General features: G+C 41.5%; 1 protein-coding gene across 1 annotated transcript in view; it reads right to left on the reverse strand.

Moving 5' to 3' along the window:
• Window positions 1-20,024, reverse strand: part of LOC141332939 (uncharacterized) — a 145,629-nt gene that overhangs the window by 98,543 nt on the left and 27,062 nt on the right. The window contains exons 11-13 of the mRNA XM_073837898.1: window positions 12,921-14,702; window positions 10,406-10,576; window positions 5,749-5,922 (exon numbers count right to left, since the gene is read on the reverse strand). Of these exons, the coding sequence (XP_073693999.1) occupies window positions 5,749-5,922; window positions 10,406-10,576; window positions 12,921-14,702 (2,127 nt within the window). The remainder of the gene's footprint in view (window positions 1-5,748; window positions 5,923-10,405; window positions 10,577-12,920; window positions 14,703-20,024) is intronic.

The following is a 20,024-nucleotide window of genomic DNA, read 5'->3' on the forward strand; positions in this document are numbered from 1 at the left end:
CCTGAAACATTATTGAAATCGTGATGATTCCTATGTAGGCTACATACAATTTTTGTATTCATGTATTTGTGAACACTGAATTAGAATTAAAGTATCAATTTGTAATACCAGTGTACTTACATGGTAACTCCTCAGGAACTGTCTACTTAATATAAAGTGTAAAATGTTCACAACCTACAGAGTAATATATAAACTGTGTTTTCAAATGCATTATTAAATAGTTTACTTAATATGAAATTATAACTTTCCATCCTGTTCTGTGTGATTTCTGTTGCCAACTCTATTCCAAGCATATGTAAGCATAATGTTTAACAAGACTACACTTTAAACCTTTAAAACAAATAACATTTCTACAATCGTTTAACCATTTATGTAATGTTAACTTCGTTTGTAGCGGTGGGACACAGCAGGCATTTTCTGACATCCCTGCGACTAACAATAAAACCATAAAATACACCGAACACGCATCATAATTATAAAATGAAATAATTTTATTTGTGCGCTATAAGATCTTCAGAATCCATACCATTGCGAGGAACATGCCCAAATTCAAATCTTTATCTTTATTTTACGAATTCAAATACAACCGCGTCAGGAAACGGCAGTTTTTACGGCAGGAAAATCAAGCTCTCATTGGCTCTCGCCAGCATTCGTCACAGTTTACGACATGCCGTGTTTCTGGTGATATGTGTTTCGTTTGAATGTTGCGCGGGCGCATACTCTTTGGCCGCATTTACGGAGAGGATCAGGAAAATAATCTGATTAATATTTCAGCGAATAATAACTTTTATTCTGCTCTGCACCTCAAACAAACCTACTGTATTCTGCCAGAGAGGACTGCGGCTGCAAAAGCATCGTCATTTGGATTACTTTTTGGTATGGCTGTTGATATTTTTGCATTAAATAAATTATTGTAATTGCAATTTTTTGTCTGTCATGTTTTTTTTATTATTTCTGTACTGAGAGAGATATGGTTAACATTAGGTTTAGAGGTAGGAGTGTGATTAGTGACTATAAAACTATTTTTATGCTATATTGTTAGTAAAAATGATAATTTCCCTGCATATATTGTTGTCAGTTACGATTTATATCCTTTTATATTTGCTATAAAATGGGTAGCTTTAGGTTTGGGGGTAGGTTAAGGGGGCTAAAAATATAAATCGCGTATTAATAAAATGATAAAAAGGCATTGATACGAATATTTAATGAAATGAAAGATACGTAAATATTTACGTATATTTAAAAATAATACGTAGCTATTTGTACGTTTTAAACGTTGAAATACATCTAAATTGTGCATCTAAAAATACGTATAAATACCAACGTATAAACAATGAGACCAGGCTGGACCATTTTACACTTTATATTAAGTAGACAGTCCCTGAGGAGTTATCATGTAAGTACACTGGTATTACAAATTGATAGTTTAATTCTAATTCAGTGTTCACAAATACATGAATACAAAAATTATATGTAGCCTACATAGGAATCATCCCGATTTCAATAATGTTTCAGGGTATCCCAACCTGGTAACTGCAGTACTGAAGACTGTGTGGAAGTGTAAAAACTTCTGTGAGTACATATTGCTGTTGAAAATGTAGTTACATAATTCTTGTTACACATGTGTACTTCCAGAAGTGAAAAAAGTGTTGTTACCAATGTCTTGTTACACATTTGTACTTACAAATGCTATTCAGTGAGTTGTTACATGTGTGTAATTACACCAGTATTAGAGCTGTAGATACAATGTACCAATGTGTACATACACTGTAGTTACATACTACGTACACATCTAGTTACCATGTAACTTCACAGGTATTAGGGACACTTAATATAAAGTGGGACCCTGAAAGGTCCTAGCAAAGTGTTAAACATGCTAGAATAGCACTAGCATCAGGGTTTGTTAGCTCTCACACACTTTCAGACTCTATTTCTCACTGACTGACTAAATCTCACAGCAAATAACAAGACAACACAAAATAAATCTGTAAACCTGCTCAGGATTTTCTCACTGGACTTGTTTGGTTTCACAGAGACTGAACTGGTCTAATGATCAGAGATTCTGCAGCAATAACATTTCTTCCTGCACTTCATAAGAGCTTGAAACTCCTTGGTTGAATCAACATCTGCTTCAAATGCAGGGAAATGACCAATATGACAGCTGTATTTCACAATTTGACAGGAAACTCTGATAGAATTAGTGTTTTGGAAGAGTAAAGATTCACTTTTTGCAGTGTGTGCTGCATTCAACACCTTGACTTCATGAATTCAAGACTTTCAGCTCTGATTTTTGAAGAGCTGCAGAAACCCTGTTTCATCAGGAACAAATATGATAATCAGGTTGGTCTTTTCAGAATGCTTCAAAAACATATTTTGCATACATTATTTTTTTAATTTTAGATGTGGTTTCTTAAAGGGATCATTGGATGCAAAACTTACTTTTACATGTTTGAACATTAATATGTGTGTTGGCCCTACAATGATAAAATCCACCCAGTGGTATTTTTTTAATATTTAAAAGTAATATGCCCTTCTTAAAATCAGGTTATTCTCAGCTGCTTGTTGGTGTGAAGACACAGTCGATTGACATGAGCGCCTTACCTTAGCCCCGCCCTCACCGAGCTGAAACAGTTGCAGATCGAATAAGATCGCCATTGTGTCGATTATGGTGCAGGGGAAGACTCTAATTGAGCGATTGAGGTGTTCTGTTGTTGGAGGTAATAATGAACATAGCAGTCGTCATTAACTCCCGACATCTGAGCCGCTGAAGAGGCAGAGGATAACGTTACTTTCGTGTTTAAAAGGAAAGCGCTGATCCCGATCTACTAATGCATCCATGTTCGTGTGTATCATTCGTGATGCAGCTTCACCCACAACAGATGAGTATAAGGGTTTTTTTATGCATCTTTGCAAATGGCCTTTCTTAATAATGTGCTTGTTGGAAAGTTTTGCCGATAAACGCGACTAAATGCGGCTAAAGTAAACATTACAGCTCATAATCACACAGGAGAGAGGGACGGGGTGAGCAGAGCTCATTTGCATTTAAAGGGCCAATGCCATATAATGAGCTGGTCTTTTGTAGAGCTGATTTTGACAAGGCAAAAAGGGTTTTGTTTTTACACTACTGACAATTTTTAATTGAAGTATATCATAGACTTTTCATTAAGACCCTAAAGAATCATATGAACTTGTGAAAAATGGGCATCCGATGACCCTTTAAACATTTTAAGATGTTGTACTGCAATATTATCTAATTGCCTTTAAACCTTTAACCCTCTGAGGTCTGAGGGTGTTTTGGGGCCCTGAAGAAGTTTTGACATGCCTTGACATTTGTGCTTTTTTCAGTATCTTAAAAACATAGTACTGGCCTAAATCTAAATACATTGTAATCAGCACAAATTGCACTACAAAAATATGTAAGCAGCATGAACGTACATTTTTGAGTTTTTGAGAAAATAACGTTTATGCGTGCTTAGTGAAAAACTAAATTTTTGAAGTCACTGAAATAAAGTCATGAAACACATACAGAATATTTGTTCACAAGACTTTTGAGAACTGGATGTGTTAGGCTAGAGTTTTTTCTACCAAATGATGTGAGAATCATCTAGTTGTCTTGTTTACACAAAACAGTATATTGATTCAAGTTTTTGAAGACACTTTTGTTTAGAATAGCTGTATGCGAGAAGGCGTGAATCATCCTGAATAATGCTGGGATTCACACCTGAGAAGATAAAGACCTGCATAATGAGTTATTCAGTCATATGACTGAGAGGAACTAATGAAAGAATGAAGGAAAAATGTAAGGACAAAATAAATAAATATTTTTTTGCAGCGTATTTTGAATATATTTAACTATCACGCAAAATAACTTGAGATTCACTTGTGAGTGCAGTTAAACTTTTTATTAGAAACAAAAGTAATAAACACAGAAGTTACACCCTCACTTGAGGTCCTAAAAGAATGTTCTAAACAATTCTTAGCATTTATTTTATAAAGTCTATGCATACTTGATGAAGAAACAAAATGGCAATAACTAAGAAAGTATATTCTAATACCATCAACCACAGATAATATTACAATAGACATAACAAAAGTACTATTTCTTTTAAACCCATACAGGAAGATTTACTTACTGTGTTATCCCAGTTTTTCTAAACAAAATATAACTAACATCTGTAACATACTACATGTGCACTTACTCAGTATAATTGTCCAGCGAACGCAAAACTGAACTGACTCTCACGTGACTTTCTTGCGCAAGACGCTGGTGATGAAGCCACAGTCCTGAAAAACAATTGAAAGTTATTACCAATGAGCAATTACCAGCTGATAATAAAGGATAAGAAAGGACGCGTGTATATATGTCAATGGGTCACTTCTCGGTCACATTTACAACTTTTTATTTTTTTTTTTACATATTTACACCTCAGACAATCGCGAATATCAATGACTTGGTATAACACATTCAGAACACATACATCTGAGAAGATATTCGCGAACAGAAGCTTAGTAAACAATTTCACCATTTAAAAAAAATTAAGTCTTAACATTACAAAATGTAAAATAAAAAAATATATATTTTCGTGATATCGTAGTATACTAATACATTTGTTTATACATAGCATGGTTTATATATGCGCTTTGTTCAAAACTAAAAGTGGCCTGTAAATAGAGATTTCATATTTCAATCAGTTTTACTCTGAATAGCTGATTTTAGTTTTAAATAGGCTGTTAGAAAAGATCTAACTTTAAATAGGTAGCTTTTTATATATACATAGCAACATTTAAAATCATGAAGGTAAGAATAAAAGACTTACTCGTCAGGAATATCTTCCACTGGGTCCAGACGCTGTTTCAAAATGGAAACGTTCGTCATCCGAGTCGCGTTTTTCTTGTGAGGAGAAGGTGAACTCTCCGTCGCTGTTCAGAACTATCTGAAGTGCTTCGTCACTCGTGTTGTGTGCCATCTTTCAAATGCGCCGAAAAAGTAAGTAAACTCTATGATGAAGCGTCCACGATTTCTGCCAGCTTTTCGGGGGCGGGTACATGATTACCTGGCTTACCTCAGATAATTTACATATGAACAGCGCGCTCAATGCGAGGCGGGGACACATTAGATCTAATGAGGTGATACAGGAGAAACCATACATCTTCTAACTTTCATACAGATTACTTAAAAAGAAAATATTTGTTTTTTATTTTAATTGGTTTATGTAAAAGTAAACATTTCAAGCTTTCTAAACGTATATGTATTGTGTCTGTGAGGCACGTAATCACTGAGATTTAGGTTGTTTCATTTATGTGTCTGTGAAAAGATATAACCGAGACAGTGAAGGCAGAGTGCGCACCCTGTCTGTTTTCTTATTTTTATAAAAGCACACGGTTTTATTGTTATTATGAGTGTATACAAATAAAAATAGACCCTCTACAGTTTCAAATGATGTATTGGTTGTATTTGTACAATCAAAACTGACGGAGAATTTTACATTCTTTTCAGCGTTATTACACAAACGTGCCTCAAAACGCCCCAGGGCGTTTTTCGACCCCAGGGGGTTAATCTGATCAACTACATAATTAATTAATATAATTTAATTAATCACACATCAAATTTGGCTGAAAAATTACCACCAAAAGATAACTTCAGAATCAGAAAGAACTTTATTGTGAGGTTACACACACACAACTGGGCAAAAGTTACAGATAAAAACACAAAGATACTAAGGAGTTAAAACATCAAGCTCAACTTACTTGAGTTCGTGCAGTGAGCAGTTTGGATCCTCCAGTTTTTCAGAGAGTAATTTTACACCTGAATCTCCTGGGTAATTGTAGCTCAGATCCAACTTTCTCAGGTGTGAGGGGTTTATACTCAGAGCTGAAGACAAATAACGACAGCCTTCTTCTGTCACCATACAGCCAGACAACCTACAACCACAGCAATAATTAAACAGCATTAGTTTCACAACCAAACAGGACCATATTTTGAGTTTAAAATAACTTTATATTGAACAGAAAACTGTTATTATCCTCTTACTACATTATTCTTGTTTGACACTGTAAAGCTGCTTTGAGGCAATCTGTATTGTATAAAAGCACTATATAAATAGTGGTAACTTGACTTTTCAAAACTTCTCTCTTCATCAAGTTCACACCACCAACTTCCACAAAATGTCAAACACATCATAACAACAAATACACATTCTTTCTCTTCTTTCTCTCCACTCTCAGAGGGAGAAGCTTCCAAACTTATCCTTTCCAATCATCCTACTACCTGTCCACTTAATCACCTCCTCACCTCCTTCCGACCATTTCTTCTTCAGCTATACCTGCACTCACTCACATTATCAGTACCTCTCTTCACACTGATACATTCCCCACAGCATTTAATTGCTACTTGGTTCCTCAGGGCTCAGTGCCTGGACCACTTCTCTTCTCCATCTACAGGTCGTCATTAGAATCTGTCATTCAGAAACATGGCTTTTTCTATCACTGCTATGCTGATGGCACTCAACTCTACTTCTTGTTCCAATCAGTTTGTAGCTGTTCACATTGCAGCCTGACAGACATTTTTGGCTGGATTATGGACCATTACCTTCAACTCAAACTGGCTAAGACATAACTGCTAGTGGTCTCGAGACTTATGCGCCCTCCAGAAGCTTGCTTCTGCAAGAGAACGATGCCTTGTTGTGCCATCATAAAGTGGCACAGAAATCACACTCACTGACCTTTATCGCTGGTAGAATGACCTGTCTATCTCAATTTGAGCACTAGCCATTTTCAAAAAGCTTCTAAAGAAGCTTTTTTCTCATTTATTAAAAAAAAAAACTTGATATATGTACTGTGCTAGACTAACTGGGACTTGTTACAGCACTTGTAATACTGTTGCCCTCTTGTTGGTCTGATTGATTCTATTGTGCTAAGCTAACATACTACCTATCCCTAAAGCATCTGTTGCCACCAGCAATAATGTTTTATGTGACTAATTTTAAAAAGTGTGAATAGACATTGGTTAGTAAGAGTGTTCTTATTCTTCTTTGATGATATTCAACTTAATTGCAGGTCATGTTGGTAATACTGTCATGACTCTGGGCTGCAGCTTTTCCCTTCTCCACACGATGTCGCTGTTTCTCTTCCTCCCGCACTTTCACTCCCTTGATCGTGTACACCCGTCTTGATTATGTCACCCGTTTCTTCCACAGCTGTTCACTATCATCACAGTCTTTATAATCTCCATTCTCCCACCACTCTGGTGTCTGCATTGTTTCTTGTTTCCTGTCTTCGGTTTTTGTGTATCCTGCTCCTGCTCAGATCCTGTTGTGTGTGCCGTGTTGGCCGTTTGTTTGTTTGTTTATTTGTTTATAGTTCATAAAAAATACTTACCTTCACTTGGACCCAGACTTCCTCACTCTCACCGAGACAGAATGCAGACTCCCACTATGGGTCCAGGGGGGAGTTTTTTTTTTTTTTTCCCCAAGGCGGCGATGCCCACTCACTCTGTTCCCGATGCGGCAGCGTCCACTCACTCCGTGCCCGATTGGATGGCATCCGTGTACGCTCATCTGGCGGCAATGGCGCTCATTTGGCGGCGGCAGCACAGGAGCGCGTCCGCCAAGTGGCGATGACGGAGGCATACTTTCGGGTGATTGTAGCCGCGCAGGGTCGCGTTGACGTTCCTCTGGCGGCGGTGCCCGCTGGGGTTCCTTTGACGGCGGCGGTGTCCGCTGGCGTTCTCCTGGCGGCGGTGCCAGCTGACGTTCCTGTGGCGGCGATGCCCGCTGATGTTCCTCTGGCGGCGATGCCCGCGGACGTTTCTCTGGCGGCGGTGCCCGCTGACGTTCCTGTAACCGCGGTGCCCTCTGACGTTCTCCTGGCGGCGGTGCCCGTTGAGGTTCCTCTGGCGGCGGTGCCCGCTGGGGTTCCTTTGACGGCGGTGGTGCCCGCTGGGGTTCCTTTGACGGCGGCAGTGCCCGCTGACGTTCCTGTAGCGGCGGTGCCCGCTGACGTTCTCCTGGCGGCGGTGCCCGCGGACGTTTATCCTGAGTTCGGTCGCGCCCTGCCCAAGCTCCCGGGTCCTACGCTGGTCTCGCCAAGCCTCCCGGAACTTTCTTCTCTTGCCCTGCTGCCGCTGCACGGGCCTGGCCCGCCATCCCTCACCCTGTTTCACCAGTCCCCCGTTCCACCTCCCTCCAGACTTGTTTCGGCTTCAGGGAACATCTGGTATCTGTTCAGTAGAGAGGGGGTACTGTCATGACTCTGGGCTGCAGTTTTTCCCTTCTCCACACGATGTCGCTGTTTCTCTTCCTCCCGCACTTTCACTCCCTTGATCATGTACACCTATCTTGATTATGTGACCCGTTTCTTCCACAGCTGTTCACTATCACCACAGTCTTTATAATCTCCATTCTCCCACCACTCTGTAGTCTGCATTGTTTCTTGTTTCTTGTTTCCTGTCTTCGGTTTTTGTGTATCCTGCTCCTGCTCAGATCCTGTTGTGTGTGCCGTGTTGGCAGTTTGTTTGTTTGTTTATTTGTTTATAGTTCATTAAAAATACTTACCTGCACTTGGACCCAGACCTCCTCACTCTCACCGTGACAATTATAGGTTGAATTGTATTACAGAACAGCAGACACTTAAAGCATTCACTCATACTTTTTTTTTGAAAAGAGTAAACATTACTCTGCGCATTTTTTCTCTTACCACTTCAGTGTTTTGTTCTATTCGACCGTAAGTGCCGTGTCGAAGTGGACATCACAGGATATTCCACCATGATTCCGCTTCGAATGGAATGTAAATGTTCCATTCAATAGGCATTAAAGTGCGCAAGACGTGACTTCTAAATTTAAAATGTCATGATTACGGTTAAATAACCTTAACACTTCTTTAGTAAGTTTTGTCTGTGTGTGAAAACGCTCAAGGCAGTCGTGTAGCACAAATCTGTGTTCTTAAGTTAAGTAAACTTCAGATGATTTCCCATGTGTGGGAAGTAGAGAGAAGTGGACAGTATGTAGGGAACATGTCAATCGGAACAAACGCATGGAGCTCTTTTTAAACGAGCTGGTAATCTGAATCAGATGTGTTAAACAAGAGACACGTGCAAAATATGCAGAGCGGGGGGTCACAAGGTCCACAGCTTAAAATCACTTCATGAGGTTTTACTGAATGAACCGGCATTACCCAACATTTTTTGATAATGTGAATGTGAGTAATTAACTTTTGTTAATGTTAGAAAAATAAACCATTTAATTGTAAATTAGTTGTGTGATTTGTAATAAAGGTACAGACAAAATATGTAGTTAATATTAATATTAATCAAGAAGAAATTAGCAATGTTGGCATAATCCTATTCATTATGTAGACTGTTGCACTTTTTTCCTAAATTGAGCTCCTGGTTCTATCCCCTTCCAGTCTCCCTACTTGGGTTACCTTAATGAAAGTAACTCATGTGAAATAAAAAGTGAATAAAGTCAAATAAAATGAAAAGTGTTAATTGCAGCATTAACTTTACATCTGCTCATACTGCATCATATTTCTTTTTGAGTTTGTTTATTTTTTTTTACAGTTTTGAGCATTTTAACCAATCACAAGTGATTCTGTATAACTGAGGCGTTCAGGTGAGTCATCGTTAAAAAGCCAGAGTTTTGTTCAGTGCCTGCTCGCAGACTGGATCACACAAATTCTCTCATCATAAACAACTTAGTGCAGATGTAAGTAAGGTGCAGGTGAGAGAATAATTTCACTGTGTAGACAACTTCAAAGATTATAGCCTGGGTTTTTGAGCATTTAAAATTGACCTAGACTGAGGTCAGTGATAATGTACTTTAATAATGATATGTTGTTTATCTACATATAATTTATTTGCTGTTTAAATAACAGTGTAAATTAAAGTGTAACTTTCTATGTTTTTATGAAATTGTGATCACATTATTTACAAATTCAGTAGTATTAAAAATATTTTCTGCAGCGAGAAACTCCTGAACACTCAGATGCACAAAGCAGAAAACACTGATGACATGACACCCATATCTGCTTTTACTTTTAGCCTGACCCTGAGGTTGGCTCATTACATTAGATTTTTGCCAAATGTTTTGCATCTTTTCAGCCAAGTAATAAAAATAGAAATGGAACATTAAACAAATAAGTTTTTAGACCAAAAAGTGACAATTTCAAATACACTGCATACTTTGCTAACTTTGTTCTCCTATTCTCTTTGCTGATCTGGACTGACAAATGTTCTGCCAGTGTTTACATTTTCTTGACAAGCCATGGCAATTGTTCACTAGATGGGAGAGGGGTGCACTGAAGAAAACGGCTGATATGTCTAAAGAATATAGTTTATAGCATCTGTGCCATTGTGTATTTATATAGTTACATCGCAAGAATTTTTACTTATTTTATGGAAACCACTTACCTCAGTATCTTCAGCTGACAGTTTGGACTCTTCAGTCCATCAGAAAGCAGCTCCACTCCAGAATCCTGAAGGTCATTGTTACTCAGGTCCAGCTCTTGCAGGACAGAGTTTGATTGTAAAACTGATGACAAACTCTCACAAGACTTAGTAGTGAGATTACACATGGATAAACTGAACAAGAAAAATGCGGATACAGAATAAATCTTAGAAGTGTGATTTTTAATAATTAAGGTAATGTAAAAAAGTCAATCAAGTATTTGAAACTCAAACCTCAGTATGACGAGTTTACAGGTTGAACTCTGCAGTCCATCAGAAAGCAGCTTCACTCCTGAATTCTGCAGATCATTGTTACTCAGGCCCAGCTCTCTCAGTACAGAGTTTGAGTGTAGAGCTGAAGACAAACTCTCACAGGACTGAGCAGTGAGATTACAGAACTGTAGCCTGTAAAGATCAAAACAAACAGCAATTTTACTGTGTTTATCCAGTAGGGTATATAATCTGGAGCACACATGACTTGTAAAAAAACGTTGACTGTAGTAATAGAGTTGAAGTAATTCAACCATCAGTAAATACATCAGCTCTTCACCTGTTACAGCAAGGCATGGAAAGAAGAGTGGATACAGTTGCTGCAATCTGTATTCATTAAAAAGATTATCCAAAAGGGTCCAAAGACAAAAGAATAAAAACAGCAAACATGCTTAGACAATAACTGGCCATAAATATACACATAAGATGACAATAATCAAACTAATTAGTAACTATGGAAACAAACAAGATTATACTTGTGAACCAACAAAAGACACAGGAAACTAGAACTTAGATCCAACAGGATTAAAAGAACTTCAAAATAAGAGTCCCAGAACAGAAACACAGCACCAACCTGAAAACAACAAACCTGGGTAGATTACCAATATTTTATGTACCAGTTGAATTTATCATACAATTTAGAAAAATAAACTGGATAAAGCATAAGTACATCACAGCAAAATCCCTGAAAAAATCCCACCCCCCTCCCAAAAAAAAAAAACAATGATGTCACTAGCGAAACTTTTTTAGGAAGTGACACCTTTGTTTTTTTGGGGAGTGTTATTCCATAAATTGTCACAAATTGTCAAAGCATGTCATTATTGTTTCGGTAGTGACAAAAGGGAACACGTAGTCGTCATATTTTGAGGAAATAAACAATTTTAGTACCGTTGTGCAATTTTTTTTATTTTTTTTTTTGTATTTTAGAATGTTTTAGTTTGCAAGCTAAAATTCTGTAATGTGTTGTGGCCACTACCAAAGTATTACTGTCACTACCAAAAATGCGTAGCCACTACTGAAACATGGGATGTTTTGTCAAAAATAAAGTATACTAAATTATCATATGAAGATATTATGATAGTGTTTGATTCAATGTATATTTATGAATTATTAACTTTATATAAGGCAAAAAGTTGATCGCATTGATTTCAAAGAAAAATTGGATTCAAAATACAACAAATTCTATAAAATACACTTCAAATATTGTTAAACAATGTAATTGTTATTGATTTACCTTATATTTTTACAATGTAGATCAATCTTAGTAGGTCAATATAACCCTTTTAATAAACTATTATTACTGTGTTAACTGTTTTTTTTTTTTTGAAAAAAGACCTTTGTTTCAAGATGTTTCCAAATCTGACTTTGTGTGCAATGATGAGATTAACAGGTGTTTTTGGTGTAAACTGGGTTTGAAACAGCAGACTTTGTTTCTAATTTACTACTCACTGCCAAATACACAGTAAAACTAGTTGCCTTTTATGAAAGTGAATGATACACGTGTCCTGCACGCAACAACGGAATGAGTTGTGACGTCTGATTCATAAACAAATGACTCAGATGAACAGATTCTTTTAAATGAATCCTTCAAGAAGATTCACCAATAAGCCTCAAGCTGACTCATAAGTAAGTGGTTTGAGTGAGATTCAGTTAGGGAATTGTTCAGAGCTGTTAGTGAGTTTACAACTGACTCCCTTACTGAATCATTTATAAGCAACAAACTGTAAGCGCAATACTGCCGGTTCGATTCCCACACCGGCAGGAATTGAAGGTGGGGATTGTGAATGAACAGCTTTCTTCCCACCTTCAATACCATGACTGAAGTGCCCTTGAGCAAGGCACTGAACCACCAGTTGCTCCCCGGGCGCTGGAGCAATGGCTGCCCACTGCTCCGGTGTGTGTGTTCACAGTGTGTGTGTGTGTGTGTGTTCACTTCTCACTGCTGTGTGTGTGTACTTGGATGCGTTAAATGCAGAGAACCAATTTCAAGTATGGGTCACCATACTTGACAATACGTCACGACTTTCACTTTCACTAATATTGTGATACTGGAAATCCAACCACAGAGTATGTCAATCATCCGCCACAAACTGTGCCATTCTTGTTTTACACTTGATACATTTTGTTGGTTTGCTAAGAAAGCACATGCTAGAATCATAAACGTGATCATGTTTTAAAAAGTAAAGTAATAGTTTTTAGTGTTTCTTACCGAACTGATCTGGATTCTTTAACCACAGGCAACAGCTTCTGAAGAACTTCATCTGCTGTATGTTTTGCTCCAATAAACTGTTTTAGATCTAAAACATCCATTTTCTTTTCTGATGTCAGCAACACATAAACCAGAGCTGACCACTGTGAAGAGGAGAGTTTGGTTTTCCTTATTTCTCCAGATTTCAGATAATCTTGGATCTGCTGCATCAGTGAATCATCACCCAGTTCATTCAGACAGTGGAACAGATTGATGGATTTCTCTGGAGAGAGATTCTTTCTGATCTTCCGTTTGATGTAATTAACAGTTTTGTCTTTATTGTAGGAGCAGATTCCTGTCTCTGTCAGTAGTTCTCGTAAGAGAGACTGATTGGACTCCACTGAGAGACCCAGAAGAAAATGTAGAAAAAGATCCAGGTGTCCATTTTTACTCTGTAAAGCCTCATTCAAAGCTCTCTGATGCAGCCCAGATAGAGAATTATATTTCTTATGCTTTAAAATCTTAGACAACAGACTTTGCTTGCTTTGGTCAAACACAAATATGTTTTTGATTGTCGAGGAGAGGTGTGCATATAGAGCTGCTAGATGCTCCTGAATGCTCAGATGAACAAAGCAGAAGACTTTCCCCTGATACAAGCCCAACTCCTCTCTGAAGATCTGAGTGCACAATCCTGAGTACACTGATGCTTCTGTCTCATCAATGCCACACTCTCTCAGGTCTTCCTCATAGAAGATCAGGTTTCCTTTCACAAGCTGCTGGAAAGCCAGTTTCCCCAGTTTGAGGATCATGTCTTCATCTGTCACCTTCTTTTCATAGTCCTTCTCATGTTTGATGTTAGTCTGAAGGATCAGGAAGTGTGTGTACATTTGAGTGAGAGTCTTGGGGATCTCTCCATTCTCTGCTGGACTCAACATCTTCTCTAGAACAGCGGCTGAGATCCAGCAGAACACTGGGATGTGGCACATGATGTAGAGGCACCTGGATGACTTCAGGTGTGAGATGATCCTGTTGGCCAGACTCTGATCACTGATTCTCTTCCTGAAGTATTCCTCCTTCTGTGGCTCATTGAATCCTCGTACCTCTGTCACTCGATGGACACACTCAGAGGGGATGAGATCAGCTGCTGCTGGTCTGGAGGTGATCCAGATGAGAGCAGAGGGAAGCAGATTCCCCTCAATCAGGTTCATCAGCAGCACATCCACTGAGGCTGATTCAGATATATTGCACAGTTTGACTTTGCTTTTAAAGTCCAGAGACAGACGACACTCATCCAGACCATCAAAGATGAACAACACTTTATATTCATCACTAGATATTTCCATTTCTTTAGTTTCAGGAAAAAAGACATGAAGAAGATCTGAAAGACTGAGTGTTTTGTCCTTCATCAAGTTGATTTCTCTGAAAGGAAGTGGAAATATGAGCTGGATGTCCTGATTCTCTTTCCCTTCAGCCCAGTCCAGGATGAACTTCTGCACAGAGACTGTTTTTCCAATGCCAGCGACTCCCTTTGTCAGCACAGTTCTGATGGCTTTGTCTTGCCCAGGTAAAGGTTTAAAGATGTCATTGCATTTGATGGCTGTGTCCTCTGTTGCTGCTCTCCTGGATTGTGTCTCAATCTGTCTCACCTCATGCTCATTACTGATCTCTCCACTCTCACTCTCTGTGATGTAGAGCTCTATGTATATTTCTTTCAGGGGTGTTGGGTTTCCCTGCGTTGCTGTTCCCTCATACAGACACTCAAACTTCTTCAGATTTGATCTAAATCTTTTGAGGACTTCATGGCTGTAAAATAAAAAAAAAAATACTTGAATTAAAAAGCACAATGTTGAATTTATTCTGTATCATATTTAGCGTCTCAGCGTGAATCAGACAATTCAGGAGACTCGATTAGAAGTTTTGAAACACTTCCTCAGATCCAAATTCCACAAGAGGCCCAGCAGGACAAGACTCCTGTCGTAAAATTTGTCATTTGATACCCTGGCGCCAGCCAGCTTGAAGCAAACCCAACCAGTAAGGAACTTGCAACATTAACACAAAAGGACACTAAAGGAAGGAGATTGTCAATTTTGGGCAAATAACCAAGATTAATGGTCAAAGAGATGCACATCATGAAAAATCACATAAGAACATATAAGACATATAAGAAAAATCATTGGAGATTTTGGTTAGTAGGCTCCCCCACTCAAGACAGAGCCTGAAATTCCTTCTACACCCTTTTGACCTTTTTGTTCCTCACAGAGAATGTACCATCACGTTCCCAATATGACATAAAACTGCCTTTCCATTTAAATATGCGCCTAATATGATGCTAAAGAACCTATTAGCAACTCATCCTTTCTTTACATAACTTCCTATCTTTTATGTAACCCATACATTTGCCTATTGTGTTTTAATCACTCATTGGGTATATCCTTTTAGATAACTATTGAATAGCTTAATGGTTTATATTTGTGTTTGGTATGCCTGAGCTTGAAATTGCTTTCTTGAAACGTTTCTATAATTCAATTCTTTGTAAAATGTATTATAGTCTTGTTATAGAAATCACGTCCAAATTTGACTCTGCAAAGAGCGGGAAAACTGGGACCACGGGACTGATAAGATAACATTGTGATTTATGGTTTGGGAGGAGAAACTAACAGTACCCCAAGTTAGGACAATGTTTCAATTGGTCAAGACACCATTTGGGATGTGTCCAAAAGCTGAGTTTAAATACTCAAGACACCATCAAATCTCCCTCTTACTCTCTCTTAATCTTTGCACTTCGTGCCGCCGCATTTCGACGCTGCTGTTGGCGTTCCTTGAACGCTGCCTGGCCTGCATGCCAGCTGCTCCTCTAAAGGAAACATGAGGAGATCGTTACACTTCTGTCTTTAACTTTAAGTCTTTTTTCATTCCGTTAAGTTTCATGTTCTAGTTAAGTTTTGCCGCAAGCCGTGACCCAAACGTCTGTGTCCACCTGAACTTTAACCAGCGCACAACTCTGCATCCTCAGCCAACGCCCAAGACTTCAAAAACGACCACCAAACTTCCAACCAATCAACAACCTCGGGAAAACCCCCTTTCTGGAACGAGTGTGTTTATGTGTTAGTTTGTATGTTTTAGGTTAATCCAATAAAATCGTATTCTTATTAGAAAAGATAAGTATCTTGTGTTTTGTGTTTACAAGTTAATGTCTTAAACTGTCGATCTTGCTACTGTGCTAATATATAGTGTTTTATTCCATTAAAAGTCTGGATACTGGATTCTGATTGGCTGGCAGGTGTGCAGTAAAACGTCTGGTTACGTAGGTAACCCATCGTTCCCTGAAGGAGGGAACGGAGACGTTACATATGGGAATTCGCCTAGAATCCAATCATCTCTGAGCCTTCTACAAAAGGCCAATGAAAATTGGCGAGTGGCATTTGCATGACAAGCCACTCCCCCGTACATACGGGTATAAAGATGGCGTCATGCAGCCAGTCAAACAGGTTTTTCACTGAAGAGCCGGATCGAGCCGGCATCAGTGCGACGACAGGGACGTGGCAGGGGATGTAACGTCTCCGTTCCCTCCTTCAGGGAACGATGGGTTACCTACGTAACCAGACGTTCCCCTTCAGTCGAATCACTTCGACGTTACATATGGGAACAGACCCTATGGAACAGGCCACGTCCCTGGCGTCGCGTTACGTAATCGACCCACGTGCTGGCAGGCGTACGTGTCAGCAGACGGATACCTTTACGTAACCTTCCCAACGCCCTGGGCCCCTTGGAAGGGGACCACAGGGATGCCAGCTTGAGCTAAAGCAGGGTTTGGGGGGGCGGAGCACATGAATTTCTTTCTGTACATGTGGAAAATAAAGAAAATTCGATACATCCATAAGTATTAGGGATATACGAGGGAAACAAAGGTAACTGAAGACCTTTGGAAAAATACTGAGAAATAAGCCACAACCTGCGGGGCGAAGGAGACCCAGGCAGGAGCACAGTCAGAGCTACTCCGCATCTAGCCCTGACTGCGGGGCATGGAGGACCCAGGATTCACCGAAGGGAATATGCTGGGAAATTAACGCACGGATCCTCGTAGGAATGGCGCAGCAAGCCAACACTAGCCGTCCTCCCGGTCACCTGTCAGAACACGGGAGGATACGGCCTCTACGCGAAGGTTGTAGAACCTGGCGAAGGTGTTAGGTGTCGCCCAGCCGGCAGCTCTACAGATATCTGCTAGTGAGGCGCCATGAGCCAACGCATAGGAGGACGCAACACCCCGTGTGGAGTGGGCGTGAAGACCTAACGGGCTTGGCTCTCCCTGATAAAGATAAGACAGGGAGATAGCTTCTACCACCCAATGGGCCAACCTCTGTTTGGAGACAGCATTCCCTTTCTGCTGACCTCCGAAGCAGACAAAGAGTTGCTCTGAGCGTCTGAAGTGCAGAGTGCGGTCTACGTAGGTACGCAGAGCACGGACTGGACACAGCAGCGCAGCAGCTGGGTCTGCCTCCTCCAGGGGCAGAGCTTGCAGGTTCACCACCTGATCGCGGAAAGGCGTGGTGGGAACCTTGGGCACATAACCGGGCCGGGGTCTCAGGATCACGTGAGAATCGCCGGGCCCGAACTCTAGGCACGTTTCGTCGACAGAGAAAGCTTGAAGATCCCCTACCCTCTTGATGGAGGCCAACGCAGTCAGGAGCGCTGTCTTTAATGACAGAAACTTAAGCTCAACTGAGGCGAGTGGCTCAAAGGGAGGTCCCCGCAGGCCTTGAAGGGCGACGGAGAGGTCCCAAGAAGGTATGAGGCGCGGTCTGGGAGGATTAATCCTCCTAGCGCCTCTGAGGAATCTCACGACCAGAGGGTGCTTACCTATGGATGATCCATCCACTGCATCGTGATGTGCGGCGATAGCGGCAACATACACTTTGAGAGTCGAAGGGGACAGCCTACGCTCCAACCTCTCCTGCAGGAAGGAAAGCACTACTGCAATCGTGCATCTCTGGGGGTCCTCTCTTCGAGAGAAACACCAGTCGACGAACAGACTCCACCTCAGAGCGTAAGCCTGCCTTGTAGAGGGAGCTCGGGACTGAGTGATGGTATCTATCACGGCCTGTGAGAGGCTGGCGAAGTCTGACGCGTCCCGTCCAGGAGCCAGATGTGCAGGCTCCATAGATCGGGACGGGGGTGCCAAATTGTGCCCATCCCCTGAGAAAGAAGGTCCTTCCTCAAGGGGATTTTCCAGGGAGGGGCTGTCGCGAGGGAAATGAGTTCTGGGAACCAGGTCCTGGCAGGCCAGTATGGGGCGACCAGGAGAACCTGCTCCTCGTCCTCCCTGATCTTGCACAGGGTCTGTGCAAGGAGGCTCACTGGGGGAAAGGCGTACTTGGGCCCCGGAGGCCAGCTGTGAGCCAGTGCGTCCCTGCCGAGAGAGGACTCGCTGAGGGAATAGAACAACTGGCAGTGGGAGGATTCGGGGGAGGCAAACAGATCTGGGCCTCCCCGAAATGACTCCAAATCAGCTGGACTGTCTCGGGGTGGAGTCGCCATTCTCCAGGGAGGGTGGACTGCCGTGAGAGCTGATCGGCTGCACGGTTGAGTTCCCCTGGGATGTGAATGGCACGCAGCGATTTGAGCCACGTTTGACTCCAGAGGAGCAGACGGCGGGCGAGTTGAGACAGGCGACGGGAGCGGAGGCCGCCTTGGCGGTTGATGTAAGCTACAGTCGCGGTGATGTCGGTGCGAACAAGCACGTGCTTCTGACGCAACGTCGGTTCCACCTCGTCATCCGACTCTCCCTCTGATGCTGCAGTCGACATCTCATCCTCCGCAGGAGCACCGAAGGAGACGCTCAGCCCGCTGGGCGGGGAAGCATACTGCTGTGGGAACTCAACGGGGTCACGTTGTGTGACAAAAGACCGCAGGGCTTTGTGGGCCGGCGGTGCGTTCTGCACGGTAACTGTTAAGTCCCCACCGCCCCTCACCGCGGTGGCCGAAAAGCATTGACGGCTCAACGAGAGTTGAGGAGGGAGGAGGGCGGCGTGAGCCGGCTCGCGAACGAGCGGCGGGACTTCAACGTGGCCATGGTCATGCTCTCGCAATGAGGGCACGCACCATCCATGAACACCACCTCAGCGTGTTCACTCCCCAAACACGTGAGGCAGAGATCATGTCCGTCCGCGGGAGGGAGGAAACTACCGCACCTGGAAGCGCACGGCCGAAAAGGCATTCTGAAAAGAACGCTTTAAGCCCGCGAGAAATTGCTCTTTTAGATTCCCGGTCTGCCCAGGGAAAGCCGCGGGGCGGCTGTGCGCTCGATGGCTTGATCGCTGGTGTTTGCAGGCGGCTTGTTGCCGTGAGAACGGCAGCCCGCGGGATCTCGCTGGTGGCTGCCAAGAAATTGCTCTTTTTGTGAAACACTCTTAGATTGGCAGCACAACAGAGAGAGAGCAGGAACTCTTTTTTGAAGAACTCGTTGTTGTCGTGAAGAATCTCACTCAGTTGATTCGGCTCGAGCATAGATGGCTCTGAAGCGAATAAATCTGTTTGACTGGCTGCATGACGCCATCTTTATACCCGTATGTACGGGGGAGTGGCTTGTCATGCAAATGCCACTCGCCAATTTTCATTGGCCTTTTGTAGAAGGCTCAGAGATGATTGGATTCTAGGTGAATTCGCATATGTAACGTTGAAGTGATTCGACTGAAGGGGAACCGTTTAATGCACAGGTAGTTCCAAGTCAGTTTAATCACCGTTCTATATTAATGCGCTGCTTTAATTGATGCACACAATAGCACAGAGAGAGAGAGAGAGAGAGAGAGAGGTCGGAGATCGCATTGTGCTGCGCACATACATAAACTTCTTGTCAGCGCTTGCCTACGATCCTTATTAAAATAGCCTAGATACTAGATCGCTACATATTCCTCAGCAATCGGGTGGTAAAGCTGTCATCTCTCTTGCCTTCACACTCTCTCTTGGTCGATCGATAATCTACCGAAACAAATGCTATATTTCATTCAAATAAATGTGATTTTACTGGACTATTTAATCTCTGAGTCTGATTTGAAGCGGGCAGAATGCTAGAGCTGCGTGTTATAACTGACGAAAATAACCGTCTTTTTTATCCATTCAGTCAAATTT

Source organism: Garra rufa, chromosome 4 (genome assembly GCF_049309525.1).
Source record: "Garra rufa chromosome 4, GarRuf1.0, whole genome shotgun sequence".
In the NCBI taxonomy this organism is placed as follows: Eukaryota; Metazoa; Chordata; class Actinopteri; order Cypriniformes; family Cyprinidae; genus Garra; species Garra rufa.